General features: G+C 45.8%; 2 protein-coding genes across 12 annotated transcripts in view; both read left to right on the top strand.

The window, feature by feature from the left end:
• MKNK1 (MAPK interacting serine/threonine kinase 1) overlaps positions 1 to 16,012 on the top strand; it is a 46,862-nt gene that overhangs the window by 4,855 nt on the left and 25,995 nt on the right. For 4 of the 11 annotated variants that reach the window (XM_003259022.3, XM_030823845.1, XM_030823850.1 and 1 more), the window contains exon 2: positions 5,466 to 5,632. Coding sequence is in view for 4 of the 11 variants with exons in the window: in XM_030823843.1 (XP_030679703.1) it covers positions 13,538 to 13,553 (16 nt within the window). In the remaining 7 variants the exon portion in view is untranslated. The other 7 variants (XM_030823843.1, XM_030823851.1, XM_030823842.1 and 4 more) reach the window with 5 other exon arrangements.
• The window catches only part of MOB3C (MOB kinase activator 3C), a 41,064-nt gene that overhangs the window by 22,151 nt on the left and 2,901 nt on the right, over positions 1 to 16,012 (top strand). The window contains exons 7-8 of the transcript XR_004032584.1: positions 5,466 to 5,632; positions 13,453 to 13,553. The gene's annotated coding sequence lies outside the window, so the exon portion shown is untranslated. The remainder of the gene's footprint in view (positions 1 to 5,465; positions 5,633 to 13,452; positions 13,554 to 16,012) is intronic.

Raw genomic sequence — 16,012 nt, 5'->3', positions numbered from 1 at the left:
TAGATAGTAAGGGCACAGCTTGGTTCAAAACTAGCAGTGCTGAGTTCAAAGGCCCATGTTATCTTCCTTATGCTGCGAGGCTCCAAATGCCCTGATTGGCGCTCTGTTTTCTCTGGCAGCAGGACGGAGGTTAGACTGGAGCAAAGATGGTCCCAGAATGGGGACATCAGTGAAGAGGCTTAAACGGTGAATCACTGGCCTAGTTTGGAAGCTGCATGGACTAGGTCTGCTTGATAGGTTTAATAGGTGAGCATTTTGGCAGCACCCACAGTGCCATAAATCAGTGCATTGCCATCCTTAGCTAGTAGAATCTTAGAACCAGTTTACAGAGGCTGCAGGACCCTGGTATTTCAGGTATGGGTTCTGGTGGGAGATTGACAGTTCATTACAAAAGGGTCTGTCAGGGGAGACAGCCCATTTGGCACATCCTGTCTCTTCATTTTCTCACCCTCAAATTCAACAAGAGTCTGTAAGTAGGAAAGAGCACTAACTTGGAGTCCAGAGGCTGGCGTTCAAGTCCTGCATCTGCTCATTATCATCTGAGAGTCCTCAGTCTGTTTCTTTCCTTTGTATTTGCTGTCAGATTATTCCCTCCTGCAGCCAGTTGTGGTTCACAGAGTGGTTGGGTTGCTTTCCAGAGCCACAACTGATCTGGGGAAGCCATATCAGAAGCTGGAATAACAGTTACTAGTTATTGGGTGCCTACTGTATGCCAGGCACTGATGCCATGAGCTCCATGTACATTAGCTCACTTAATTCCCGTGACAACTCTGTGATGTGGGTGTAATTGCCCCCATTTTATAGATGCTGATAATCAGAGGAGTATTTTGGTTCACTTCTGAGGCCTCAACTCTTGCTAATGTCCTGGCTTGGGACTGTATGAGGAAGAGCTGAGAATATGAACAGGATTCAGAGAGACTAGAGTTTATATTCCAGCCTCTCATCCTTAACAGAGAGACACTAGTTAGGTATATGGACTCTAGAGTCAGACTACCTGGGTTTGAGTCCTGGCTCTGTCACTTGCTACCTGTGTGACTTGGGCAGGTTATTTAATCTTCCTGAGTTTCTGTTTCTTCATCTGTAAAATGAGAATACAAATATTACTTACCTCATGGGGTTGTTATGAGAATTGAGATAAAACAGCACAGTGCCTGGCACATAGTAGGTGCTCAATGAACGTGAGCTTTAATAGTAATAATATTAACAAATATATAATGCCCAGTTTGGTACTGTTTTTATAGAAAGTATATTTATTAGGGCCATTTTCCCTTCCCCCGCATTGTTACCTTCTCTTTCTTTCCATTGCCCTGTCAGGAACCTTTGAGATACTAGATTGTTCCAGCACATGCTTGCAATGCATAACATGGCAGAAAGTGCCTGTAGGAAATGGGTCAATAAAAATCAGTGGCTCGTTAGAAAATCTTACCTGACTTGTGTTTTCACCCACCTCTCTCCACAGTAAACAGGAACAGAGCAGCATATATATTACTTTTTTCACAGCCTTCAACAAGAGTGCCAAGCAAGACTCCTCCAATTCACTTGCGAAAAGTACAATAACAGTATCTCTGGAAAAGTGTGCCTAATTTGGTTCTTCCAGCTTAAACCCCTCGGGCCTTAACTTAAGCCATTTCTTCTTGTTCCATTTTCCATGAATATGGAAAAGTTTCTTCTGATTATAAAGGGAGGATGAGATCAAGATTTTCTCATGAGAACCTTTTCTGTACTTAAAGCCAGAATCCAGTTAGGCCTCATCTTCTCTTCTCCCGGCTAAACAGCCTTGGTCTCTTTAACCTCACTCTTAAAACCTATTTTCCATTGCTTGGATCACATTGGTCATGCCTCTTTTCTTTCTCTTCGGTTTTTCTGCTTTGTGGCAGTGACCCAGACTGTACTCGGTCTTCTATTAAGAGTCCAGCTAAAACAGCTTAAGGGAAGAATAACTTCAGCTGTTTCCATCTATTCATTAACAATTATGAAGTGTTTGCCCCATGCCAGAGCCTCTGCTAGGTGTAGGGGACCCAGAGATGAAGAAGACAGTCTCTACCCTGTCCCTAGCTCACAGTCTAGGGGAAGATGTGTAATAAAATGTTACAGGTGATTTAATTATGCACAAGTGTGGGAAGCTGGGAATTGGTTAGAGCAATCAGGTGGAAATACAGTCCCTTTTGGCTAGACTGCAGGTTAAGACTCCCATAGAGGGGTGGTCTGGGACAAGGTGATGGAGGCCCTGAGTGACAGCACAGAAACTTGGTTGCTCCAGAGGCAGTGGAGTTGTAGAAGCAAGGAAGTGACGGGCCGAGATCTGGCTTTTTGGACCAAGGGTAGAGATACCATAAACCTTAGCCTTACCTGTGCCTCACTGATGTTTTCTGTCTTGAAAGTAATGTGATGGATCTTTTGTTTGTATACATGGTGATTTTTTTTTTTTTTTTTTTTTTGCTCTAAAACTTCTGTAGAAAGTCTAGTTCTTAAGCACTGAAGAAATTTCATTCCCAGTACAGCAAGAAATTCATGAACAATTGAGAGAGAATTGGGTGCCTCGCCAGGCCCAGCCTACTTAAGACCCAGCTGCAGGCCGATGGATCTGTGTAGGTTTGGTCTGGCCATGGTCATCCTTCCCCACCCCAGCCCTATACCAGCAGGAGGTACAGGAATGAGGAGAGGGCTCCAGGGTCCATCTGGGTAGTTGGTAAAGAATGCTAAGAATCTTTAAGAACTGTGAGAGTCAGAAGTAATTTTTGAGGAGGAAAAGGGGACCAGAGGAATTTTAAATGGTGCCAGAAGGAATTAGGGCTAACCAGGCACTTAGAATCCTGTGGCATGTATCTGAAAACCTCCAAATTCTCTCTCTGCCTTTGTATTTGCTGTCAGTTTATTCCCTCCTGTGGCCAATTGTGGTTCACAGAGTGGCTGGGTTGCTTTCCAGGGCCGCAGTTGATCTGGAGAAGCCATGTCAGAAGCTGGAATAAGAGTTACTATTGAGTGCCTACTGTATGCCAGATACTGGTGCCATGAGCTCTATATACATTAGCTCACTTAATTGCCATGACAACTCTGTGATGTAGGTGTTATTGCCCCCATTTTATAGATGATGGTAGTAAAGCTCAGAGAGGTTGAATTTTATGTCCAAGGCTACCCAGCTGGTAGATGGTAGGGCCAGAACTGGAACCTAGGACCTAATGCCCAAAAGCCCTGTGCTTTCTACTTCCCCAGCCTAAGGTGGCTCCACGTGGCAAAATAAGGCAAAGTCCATAAGGAATTCTGAGGGTTTTTTTTTCTACTGTAGGCCAAGGGTTGGCTAACTATGGCCCACAGGCCATATTTGACTCACCGCCTGTTTTTGTGTGGATGCAAACTAAGAGTACTTTTTACATTTTTACATGGTTGGGGAGAAATCAAGAAAAGATCAATATTTTATGACACATGAAAATCATATGAAATTTAAATTTCAGTGTCCAAAAATAAAGTCTTATTGACATATAGCTACAATCATTCATTTACATATTGTCTATTGCTTTCTCTCTACAAATGCAAAATGGAGTCATAACAAAGATCATGTGACACACAAAGCTTAAAATATTTACCATCTGGCACTTTACAGAAAAAAAATTGCCAATTCCTACCATAGGTAACAAGAAGGGACCAGGTGGGGGTCTAAACCTATGACAAGACTAAAGACAGAATGAAAGCTCAAGGCCAGGTGTGGTGGCTCACACCGATAATCCCAGCACTTTGGGAGGCTGAGACAGGCAAATCACTTGAGCTCAGGAGCTCAGTACCAGCCTGGGCAACATGGTGAGACCCTGAGTCTAAAAAAAATACAAAAATTAGGCGTGGTGGCTCATGCCTGTAGTCTCAGCTACTCGGGAGGCTGAGGTGGGAGGATCACTTGAGCCTGGCAGGTGGAGGCTGCAGTGAGCCAAGATCATGCCACTGCACTCCAGCCTGGCTAGTAGAGCCAGATCCTGTCGTTGAATGGTGTTCAAGGCTGTCCCTGGAAGTGTGGTAGTAGAAGTGAAAGAGAGCATACCCTGAGTTTCCTTAGGCCCTGGAAACAGTTTCACTGGGTTTCAGATTTGTTTGGGAATAAAGAGCATAGTAGGAAGGACTATCCAATGTGCTAACATCTTTATTGAATGGTAAAGAGATATTTTGTGTATTAAGTAATTCATTCAGATTCACTAGAGCCCATTTTTGCCAGATACTATGTTAGATGCTGGTAATGCAAAGATGAAAAAGATAAGTGCTTGCCTTTGAGGAATAACTGGCAGAATGACGCGATCTGATAGGGAAGAAGAGAAATCGGAGGAAGGAGGCAGTGGGTGGGGGTTGGGCACAAGTCCCGCTTGGGACATGTGGTTTGAGGTCATGGTGAAACACACCCAACTCCCAGTTAGAAAGCCTTTTTAGAAATTTTGGCATAAAGGCTCAGAATTCAGAGTTAAACTGCATTTTCAGAGCTTTTCCACCGAGAAAAGGAGAAATGCATATTTATTTCACAGGGAAGTTGACAAAGCAACTTTGACCTGTATAGCTAGAGCCATGGTATTAAAATAACAGTGAACATAGAGAAAATGAAGTCATCAGATTGAAAACTAGCAATAATTATGTATTCGACAAAAAACCTTGTTCCCATTCATGCCACCTGCCGCCCTCAGTGTCTACTCTATCTTTCGGGCTCTGTCACCTCTTGCCTGTGAGACTTGGACTTGGCCGCTAAGAGAGAGAGCCCAGCTCATTTCTCTGAAAATGTGGATAGCAGAGGAGTGCCTCGCTCTGTCATCCAGGCTGGAGTGCAGTGGCATGATCTTGGCTCATTGCAGCCTCGACCTCCTGGGCTCAAGCAATCCTCCCGCCTCAGCCTCCCAAGCAGCTACAGGTGTGTGCCACCACGCCTGGCTAATTTTAGTATTTTTGTAGGGATGGGTTTCACCATGTTGCCCAGGCTGGTCTCGAACTTCTGAGCTCAGTCAATCCACTTGCCTCAGCCTCCCAAAGTGCTGGGATTACAGGCATGAGCCACCACGCCTGGCCTGTCAACTTTTAGCTTTTGCCTGAGACTCCTCAGAGCAGAGGTGTCTATCTCTATCATCCAGGTCCAGTTATATCTTTTTGGGTCTGGAATCCCATAATGGAAACAGAATCTGAAAAATTTCACTCAGACCTTTGTTAAATCTTCCAGTGCTTAATGGCAGTGGGGATAGAGAGGAATTAGAAGCCGCCCCTTCCCAAATAATCATTGCTAATAATTTGGCCAGCCTGGGCAACATAACAAGCCTCTATCTCTACAAAAAATTTAATTCAAATGTCTGATTTTAAAGATGGGAAACCTGTGATTGGTGTGTGTATATCTACTTAGTAGGGTAACTAATAGGTTTGGGGCACGTTCAGATTGATCTTTTTCTTTTCTGGTCCTTTTAAAGAAGTCAGCATTTTGATTTCCTTTCTATTTCTGCTTTTTCAAGGTTTCCATGTCGGGGCCGATGGAGAACTGAAGATTGCCAGCTACGTACAAAGGCCATTGAGACACTTCGTGTAGCTGGAAGACACCAACTTCCTGACAGGAGCTTTATTTCATTTGGGATTTCAAGTTTACAGACGGTATCTTCTCAAAATTTGGAAAAACCTATAGGTAAGATTGGGTGTACATTTTAGTTATCCTTTTAGATTACTTCAAATTGAAATGATCTGATACATCCAGAGGAGAGGCGGGTAAGAGACCATGGTTTTCAGCACTTAGTTGGTTAGCTAGGAATAGCGGAGCCGCCCTGGTACGACTCAGATAATGCTTAGGAGGAACACATTTCTACAGAATGACATGGCAGGGTCATAAGGAAAACATGTAGCTTAAAACATATTTATTTACCTTTTTTTTTTTTTTTTTTTTTTTTTTCAGATAGACTCTCCCTCTGTCGCCCAGGCTGGAGTGCGGTGGTGCAATCTCGGCTCACGGCAACCTCTGCCTCCCAGGTTCAGGCGATTCTCCTGCCTCAGCTTCCTGAGTAGCTGGGATTACAGGCGTGCACCACCACACCCAGCTAATTTTTGTTTTTAGTAGAGATGGGGTTTCACCATGTTAGCCAGGCTGGCCTCAAACTCCTGACCTCAAGTGATCTGCCTGCCTCGGCCTCTCAAAGTGCTGGGATTACAGGCATGAGCCACTGCGCCTGGCCAGATCTATTTAATTATGAAATTACAACAACTACTTCATAACAAAACAAGATAAAATACAGCAGAAGTATATGAAGCCCCTCTTTGCCTGGTTCCATACTAGGCAGTGGGGATAGAGAGGAATTAGACACTGTTCCTCCCCAAATAACCATTGCTAATTTGGCCAGCCTGAGCAACATAGCAAGACTGTCTCTACAAAGAACTTAAAAACTGGCCAAGCATGGTGGTACACGCCTGTAGTGCCAGCTACTTGGGAGGCTGAGGCAAGAGGATTGCTTGAACCTGGGAGGCGGAGGCTGCAGTGAGCCGAAATTGTGTCACTGCACTCCAGCCTGGATGACAGAGCGAGACCCTAGCTCAAAACGTAATAATAATTTGAGATGTATCTTTTCAGGTTTTTAAAAATGTATATATGATGACATTTTGAAGTGTTCTGTACACTGTCACCGGAGGTTTTGTCATGCCTGGGAGATTATGGATAATGCCTCGTTTGCAGATTTGGGTCAGATGAGGGCTGAGTGAGAGTGGTTTTAGCCTGATCGGTGAGTTTTCATAGTCCCTGGTGGCCGTGTGTCACCCTTCTTCATCTGAAGGTCCCCGGTGGTGCCAATGTCTTTCCCTGCTCCCCATCCCCAGCCAGCTCCGCTTCCTGAATTCTCCCCCTCTTTGATGGTCCTACTGTTCTTATGGTGACCTGACTTTGGTTAATAAACATGTAATCATAAGTATATGAGGCCCGCTTCTTCCTGGCTGCATGCTAGGCAGTGGGGACACAGAGGAATTAAACACTGTCCCTTCCTTCAAGGTGGGCTGTGGTCCTTGCCCCCACCTTCTTCAGTCATTTGGTAGGACTAGGACCAGTTCTGCCTCAATGGCTTCATTCTCTCACTGTGTTACATACCTCACCTCCTCTTCCTTGCTCTCCCTGCTCTCCCTGTCTCCACTGTAGGCCTTTCTCGCCCTGCCCCAGTTTGTTCCAGCAGCCTCTTTCAGCCCTCACTCTTGCTCTAGCCTCCAGTTTGTTCTTCGCATCACAGTCAGTTCCGTGGCCCCCAGGCACAGCTCCAGTCACACCCAGTCCCTCCCCATCACCTAGGCCAGTGTTTTGCAGCGTACACTGCAGACCATGGGGGTCCCCAAAACTCCTTGTGGAATCTGCACAGTCAAAATGATTTTTGTAATAGTACTAAGATGCTATCTGTTGCTGGAAAGCAACAATGAGTAAGACTATTGGTGCCTTGGTCAAGGTGGTGATGCCGAACTGTGCTAGTAGCCACTATATTCTCCACTGCTATGTACTCCCAGGTTTTGTTTTGTTTTGTTTTTATTTTGAGATGGAGTCTCACTTTGTCGCCCAGGCTGGACTGCAACAGCACGACCTCGGCTCACTGCAACCTCCGCCTCCCAGGTTCAAGTGATTCTCCTGCTTCAGTCTCCTGAGTAACTGAGATTAGAGACACCTGCCACCACAACCAGCTAATTTTTGTAATTTTAATAGAGACAGAGTTTTGCCATGTTGGCCAGGCTGGTCTCGAACTCCTGACCTCAGGTGGTCTGCCCACCTCAGCCTCCCAAAGTGCTGGGATTACAGGCATGAGCCACCACACCTGGCTTTTTTTTAATGCCATTTTCACACAAGAATGTCTTTGATGAAGTAGCAAAAATTGTCAGTTTTATTGAATTCCAACCCTGAGTACAGGTCTCTTTAATATTCTGTGTAACAAAATAGAAATGCTCATAAAGTACTCCTGCGGCAAACCAAAGTATAGCACTTGACTCAAGGAAAAGCACGTGTGGGATCCCTTGAATGGCAAGCGGAACTAGCCACCAGTTTCATTCTTCCGTGCAACAATGGCTGTGTTGGGTGCTGAGGCTGGAAGGCAGACAGGGGCTTGGGGTTGGAGAGCCTCGTGGGCTGCGTTTGTGCTTGGGGGCCTTGAGCGCAGCCCACCTTTGTCAGCTTTCTACACGCTGCACCCCACTCCCATCCAGCCCTTTCCTCCTGCTTGCTCTTTCTTCAGCACACACTTCCGTCTCCCCTTCCATGTCCTTCCTCTTGTCGTTCCTTCCACCAGGAGATGCAATGACAGCTCTGAAGGCTGCCTGTGATCCCAGAATCAGAACAGAGGGAGAAGATGGACTGGAGTTGTGACCTTTTGTCTCTGGGACTTTCAGGCCCCCAGTCCTGTCTGAGGCCTGTGGGGGATCCCTTGCTGGCACCCTAGCAGGCCTCACCTGCCAATTTCATTGCAGCGGAGCGAGACGCTGCCACCTGCATGCTGCGGCCCAGCCTCCCCTCACACCAGACTCTTGGGGAAAGAATACCTTAGCCCCTTGCAGTATCACTGTGGACAGACTGTCCTTTGATTGAGCTGACTTTACAAGTGGCTCCTTTCATCCATCATGTGCTAAATCTGACTAGTGTCTGTTTGAGTGTACCCTTTCCTTGTCCCTGCATAATAATGATGCCACAAAACCAAATCTTCCCACTAACGGGTCAGGCAGAAGAACGTAGCCTGTACCTGACAACAGAACTGCCATGAAATAATGTGGGTGGACTTTGGTTGGTAGCTCATCTTTCATAAGATGACAAAACACAAAATACAAGGCAAGCTCAGAGCGCGAAGAAGAAACTTCTGATAAATGAAGTTTTCGATTAATAGGATGATGATAATGTAATAATGCCTTCATATTTCCAGAAGCTAGGGCAGTGTTGCCCAACCTTTTCACATCATAGCACAAGCTGAAAATGATACTCTTCTGTGCACCTGAGTAACAGCGAGTGACTGGAGGCCTGATGAGGGGATCAATATCTCATTCACGGCACATCAGCAGGGAAGCCCTGTGCTAAGGTTTACAAACGAGAACATTCTCATTGATGCCTGGCTACTTTTACTAGCTACCCCTTCTGCCTTTCAGCATTAAGGTTTAAATACAGTGTAATGGTTAAAAGCTTGAATTCTGAGCCAGACTATCTAGATGTAGATCTCAGCTCTGCCTTATGAGCTATGCGACCTTGAGCAAATCATTTAGTCTCTTTGTACTTCAGTTTCTTCATCTGTAAAATCTGGATACTTAGCTCATAAAGTTGTGATGATTAAATAAGTTAGTATATGTAAAGTGTAGCATTGGTAAAGTGCTTAGAATGCTGCCTGGCCTGCAGTAAGCAGCATGTGTGTGTGTGTGAGTAATGTCACGGCTAAGAGTAGTCATGTGGACTCTAATACTGCTCCGGCTACTACTTCAAAGATGTAAATGTTCTGGGGTCAGTCTCCCCAGGCACCCCCTCATTCCTCCTCTGTTTCACATTTCTTAGTCTTGGCCACTTCCTTAAGAGTGCCCAGGACACTTCCTTTCAGGCCGTCAGTTCCCGATCATTTTCTCCGTTCTCCATTTGTTTTGGAATGCTCAGCTAGCTGATGGCCGAGAAGGCAGCTAGGTCGGTAATTACACTCCTCTGCTTGCTCTCACCACTGTTTCTTCTCAAGAAAGCTCTTGTGGCTGAGGGAAATCACTCTTAAAGGTTGGGGAGACCTTGAAAAGAATTCTGAAGTGGTTGGGAGAGGAGTGTGAGCTAAGTTTGCAGAGCTGAGCTAGCCAGCAAAGTCAGGTTCTTAGTGGGGAGAGGATCATCTCTGGTTTCATGCACAGATGTGAAAGCTGATGAGTTTTTTGCAGGCTCTTGAAAATTTGGAGTACAGATCTGGTTCCTTTGGGGACAATGTGGCTCGTAAGACTGGAGAAGTAACACAGTTCTTCCAGAAGGTGGGCCCCGAGGTCACCTTCTGGGGCAGAATGGTGGATGGGTGCTTGCATGTCAGGAATCTCTGTGCTGTAGTAGTCCTTCTGGGGAGCCTCCCTAACCCTTCCTCATCTGCTCTGTGAGTTCTCTGTACCTCTCCCCTGCAGGAACCAGGATGATTCTTGGATCTGTATCCTTAACACTTAATATACCTTCAGTACCATCAGTGCTCGTTCACTCACAGGTTTTACAAAGAGACGAAACATGCATTCCTATTTTAATGGAGAAAACAAGATAAACATATGCCTAGGAATGGAGACATTTATTGTCATCGATGACGATGAGACTGCTTGTGAGCTAATGTCATCCCTCCTCCCATGTGCTCTGTGCCCCTGCCAGCCTGAGCGCTCACCAGTGGCCCCCACCGGCCCTCTGTCCCTCCTCCAGGCCTCAGCCTGTGCCCTTCCTTGGTCTGGGACACTCTCTCCCAGGCCTCAGCCTGACCAGCCCACTCATCCCTCAGGTATTCAGGCTTAGCTGTCTCTTCCTCTAGTTACCCAACTGGGTTAGCTTCCTCTCTTCTGCTCCACAGCACCTAGTGCCTCCCTGTCCCAGCACTTGTCCTACTATGTTGAAATTGTTTTAAGTGTCAGCAGCAGATTTAAACGCCATCAGGGAAGAGACTGTGTCTTCTCTTATACTCTCACTGTCTAGCACCAGACGATCAATAGGTGCCCAATAAATATAGCATTATTGAAGAGTAAGTCAGTGGTGCTTTCACTTCTAGTCTCTTATTTCATCCTCACAGCAGCCTTGTGACGTGGGCAGCCCAGGCCTTCTGCTTACCTCATTTCATATACAAGGAAGCTGATCCTCAGAGAAGCTAAGAAGCTTGCTGCAGTTCGTGCAGTAGAGGGGAGCCATAGCTCTCAGGCTCCAATGTTCAGCACATTTTTTCATTTGTTTTTATAAAATATTTACTTTTAAGAAGTAGCATTTAAAAAATAAATAAAAATAACATTGGTTGTTTTGAATGATTGTGAAATTAGTATCTTCAAGGCACCAATATTCCTTAAATGTTTCTTTCATCACTGAATGTTGAATTTTAATACAGAGAAATCTGGACACATTTTTAAAAACTAAAATCAGATACCAAATTCCAATGTGTTTTAGAGAAAGATTATGGTATACTTTATTTAAAAATAAAACGTGAGTTAAACAATAATAGCAGAAAAAATAAATTTCATTGTATACAATTTAGAGAATACTGCAAATATAGAAAAGAAAATAAAAATCACCCCATCACATGGAGAAAACTCTTATAGATTAGAAATGGTCTGGACTTGAAAGAGCAGCATTGAGTTTGAATCCCAGTTAAACCACTAACTAGATGTTTGGCATTGGGTAGGTTATTTAATCTACCAGCTGCCTGCTCTGAACTTCTTTCCTTACCTGAAATATGGCAAAAATATTTACCTTTTGTGATTATGATAAGAATTAGAGATAATGTGTACAAAATATCCATATAGTTGGCACTTTTAAAAATTATAGTATATTAGCAGTTTTATGTATTTCTGTCTAGTCTTTCTACTCTATTGGGTTCACATGTATGCATACATACCTGTGCGTATGCATATGTTTTTGGAAACATATTTATATGAAGTATATCATTGGGTATTTTTTTTTTTTTTTTTTGAGACAGAGTTTCGCTCTTCTCGCCCAGGCTGGAGTGCAGTGGCGCGATCTCAGTTCACCTCAACCTCCGCCTCCAGGGTTCAAGTGATTCTCCTGCCTCAGCCTCCCAAGTAGCTGGGATTACAGGCATGCACCACCACGCCTGGCTAATTTTGTACTTTTAGTAGAGACGGGGTTTCTCCATGTTGGTCAGGCTGGTCTCAAACTCCCGACCTCAGGTGATCTGCCCACCTCGGCCTCCCAAAGTGCTGGGATTACAGGTGTGAGCCACCACACCTGGCCATCATTGGGTCTTTAAAACAACCTGTGAGGTAGACAGAGCGGGTGTGTTTTTAAACCTATTTTATAGATGAGGAAACTGAGACTCTAAGAGGCACAGTAACTTGGCCTTGGTTTTGTTGTAATATCTGAACCAGGGCTTCTGCCTTGCTCACCTGATGCCAAGCCTGTGTGCCTTCCCTGTCAGCAAGCAGCATGCTGCTTCTTCAGTTCCACTTCCACCTCCACTAACAGACACATGTGGTGGACCGCCAAGCCATTCCCAAGAGGAAGGCAAGGGCTGGAGGCAGCAGAAGTGCTGCGAGCCTCCAGACCAGCTGGGATCTGCCTGAAAACTGAAAAGAAGTGCTCACTTCTTCCTCTATAATAACAGACACTTTGCCCGATCCTATAGCAAGAACCAGGCTTCTGTTTAGAAAGCGAAGGACCTGGCCGGGCGCAGTGGCTCACGTCTGTAATCCCAGCACTTTGGGAGGCCGAGGCAGGCGGATCACCTGAGGTCAGGAGTTCGAGACCAGCCTGGCCAACATGGCGAAACCCCGTCTCTACTAAAAAGTACAAAAAATTAGCCAGACATGGTGGCACGTGCCTGTAGTCCCAGCTACTCGGGAGGCTGAGGCAGGAGAATCGCTTGAACCCGGGAGGCGGAGGTTGCACTGAGCCAAGATTGTGCCACTGCACTCCAGCCTGGGTGACAGAGCAAGACTCCATCTCAAAAAGAAAAGAAAAGAAAGTGAAGGACCTTTTGTGTCCTAGACCCTTTTTTGAAAGGGGGTTTATCCAGGAATTAATAGAATTCCTAAACTGGATTCATAGAACTAAGTAGCCTTACTCTGCATTGTCTGCAGGGCAAAGTTGTACCCATGTTTCTTTCAGGATGTGCACTTGGTACCTAAAGGGCTAGTGTGACATACCCCACACCTAACAGTATGCATGTCATTTCATATCATTTCGATTTCAGTGCAATTTCTGATGGCTGCTATGTGTCTGACACTGTGCCATGAGCTGTAGGAGAAACAAGTGAACAGGGGACAATCTCGGCCTTTAGGAACACAGGGGAGCACTCAAGGCCAAATAAAATCAGTGCCCTCCTGGAGCTTCTCGCAGTGTGTTTGGGAGCAGAGGATGGAGCACCAACTACTAGTTCTGCTCAGTAACACCCTCCATTTGCATATAGCGCCTAACTGACTTCCAGAGTCTTTGTAGAAACCTTAACTCATCTGGAGTTATCAGGGAGCTGCAAAAGGGTGGGGACTATTGAGCCAGGTTTTGATGACCAAGAAGAATTCCTAGGCCAAGGGAAGCAGGTGAGTCGAGGTGCAGCTTTACTGCGGGGGTCCCACTCCCTGAGGCAGCATTTATCCCGTGAGTGTGTGCATGATGAATTAAGGCCCCACAGACCTGCTAGTGGACTCTGATGAAAACAGTGTGTGGCCAGGCTCCACATGGGCAACTAGCAGCCCCTTGGTGAGATTATGACACCTCTCGCCTCCCCGCTGTGTAACCAGGGAAGCTAAGCATGTTTCTTTCACTTCACCCATCTTCCTACATTTTTTCCTTCCTAGTTTCAGAAACAACTCTCCAAGTTGCGTTTCCAAGGAAAGTCTTAACCATTTGTCCCTTCTGGCGTACCCTCTTTCATTGAAATCCATGCAGAATATACCAGGTACTCTGTCTTTGTGTGTGTGTGAAGCCATAAAATCAGATAGTACATGTGTGGCGGTGCTCTGAGGTATGCTTCTCGCACAAGAGGCTCCCTCAGCCCTGCTGTGGTAGAGACCAAGTATAAATTGTCGCTAACAGGGTTTTCTCGTTAGAGTCGTGTGCCTGAGTGTCCCCTGTGAATTATAATGCCTCCAGCCCTCTTGCTGCTCCTCTGCTCTGCCTGCCTTTTGGCTGTTTTGCTTGTCCTGGGGCCCTCCATCAGAGTGTGGACAGGGGAAGGAGAAAGCTGAAACCCAAATCTGTTTCCTCTGCACTGGGCCTGCCGTGCTGATGAGAAAATAGAGGCGGACACGGGTTGCCACTGGACTGCACTCAAGGTCAGCACAAGAGAGAGAGACAATGGTTCCTCCTTCTCAGCCTGCTGCCCCGATGGCCAGCACCCCCTCCCTGAGCTCCTGAAGATGAGTGACCCTGTGTTTTATTTCTGCTGAATTTCTCACCATGTTATACATTTGGGCAGCTTTTTTCCTTTTAATTTACCTTGGTGAGGGTGGGTGTTGAGGTGCTGATTTTTTTTTTTTTTTTTTGAGATGGAATCTTGCTCTGTCACCCAGGCTGGAGTGCAATGGCATGATCTTGGCTCACTGCAACCTCCGCCTCCCAGGTTCAAGCGATTCTCCTGCCTCAGCCTCCCAAGTAGCTGGCACTACAGGCACCCGCCACCACACCCAGCTAATTTTTGTATTTTTAGTAGAGACGGGTTTCACGATGTTGGCCATGATGGTCTCGAACTTCTGACCTCAAGTGATCTGCCTACCTCGGCATCCCAAAGTGTTGGGATTACAGGCGTGAGCCACGGTGCCCAGCCAGATGTTTAATTCTTTCAATTCATAGGGTGTTGCAGTCCCCAGATATATCTTGTGTTTGAAGGTCTTGGCTAGAGTTATATTTTGAGATGCTCTGTGGATTTCTTTTATCCGTGTGTTTATCTGTTCCCCATTCTAAACTATAATTAAAAATGTGCTGTCATCAGATCCCCAAAATGGATGGAAGAATGCGCCTAAATTGAGCTGTCAGACACTTGGCTGCGTAACCATGCTTTCTGGATTGTGGTGTCGAAAGTGCCATCCTGTGTGCTCTCTCCAGATGGCTGTCATGTACTAGCGTCTGAGAACAGTGTATGGACCTGCATGGGCACTAATCAGTCTTCCTAGCAGACTTGCTCTTTCTCTGGTCGTATGCCGCCAGATCCTCTGAGAAGAGAGTGAGCCTTTCCCCTCAATGGGCAAAGAACCAGCTTCCATTTTAAAAGCTCTCAGAAAAAAAAGAAAGAAAAAAAAAAAAAAAACACCAACAACCAAGAGCCTGTGTTTATTGAAGGTTGGTCTAAAAGTCTCTCACATTGTATGCCCCATCAGCACTCGAGTGCCTCTATTTTAGAAGGATGTAAAGGTTTAATCACCCTGGTGGGGATTTAGACCCAGAGACTTCAGAGAAATCTTATTATTTCTAACTGCAGGCAAAGAGTATTAAGGCTCCACTCTGTATCAGGGGCATGACATGTTCTATAAGTAATTTATCTTTAACAGGGAAAGGCCCATGCTAGAGTGTCTTAGAAACAGGACTGTGATTGGGCACTGGTTCACTGTTCCTCCTTTTCTCTTTCCCATCTCAGTGTCCTGCTTATTCTTTCCATCCGGCCTTTTTCTGCCCAATCTGTGCAGTGTCTGAATGCCTGCCTCATAAATCCCCTTTTTAAGATGGGGAGCCAGGTGCTTGCCAATGAAAGATAATAAGGTTTTTTGCAATAAGTGACCTTATCCAGCAGCCTGGCACAGACCTGTCAACTGCCGACTTCTGAATGGGCACTACCTGCAGCCCTTCCGATGGAGGAGCTGTGGGAGGAAAGGATGCCGTAGGCCCCATAGGCACTCAAGTCTGTGCTCTTGGACATGAAGTAATTTGGGGCCATTTTGAACCCCAGCCCTATTGCTACCTTCACAGAGGCTGTCTCCACTCCAGGCCATCTGTGCCCTGTGTGCATCCATAGCGATGTTGCTGAGCCTATGACTCATCTGCATGGTCTCCCACTCCCAACCCCCTTCTTGCCTAGCTCCCTCAGTTTTGCCTTTCTGATGCTGAGGCTGGAGGATGTCACGGGTGGGGTTCTGCCTATGGAGTCATTGTTCTGTTTGGGGAATATGGTTTGACCAGTGGCAGATCTAAATCCATGAGCTAATGAGCTTGGTTAAAGCAGGCTTCCGCTGGCCTCTTTTAATCTAGCCTGCCTGTCTGAGTTCCTTTCCACAGTTAATGATCTCCCATAATGGCTTTGCCTTTAGTTTTTCCTCCTAGGTCAAAACAAATCAATAGTCTTCACGGATATTTAAAAACCATCAGTGTAAACCTCCTGGGTCCTCCCCCAATACCGTTTTTTTTTTTCCTTCTGGGTAAATTTAC

This window comes from Nomascus leucogenys, chromosome 12 (genome assembly GCF_006542625.1).
Source record: "Nomascus leucogenys isolate Asia chromosome 12, Asia_NLE_v1, whole genome shotgun sequence".
Lineage (NCBI taxonomy): Eukaryota > Metazoa > Chordata > Mammalia > Primates > Hylobatidae > Nomascus > Nomascus leucogenys.
The sequence above is the reverse complement of the archived record's forward strand: the minus strand, read 5'-3'. Positions and strand labels throughout refer to the sequence as shown.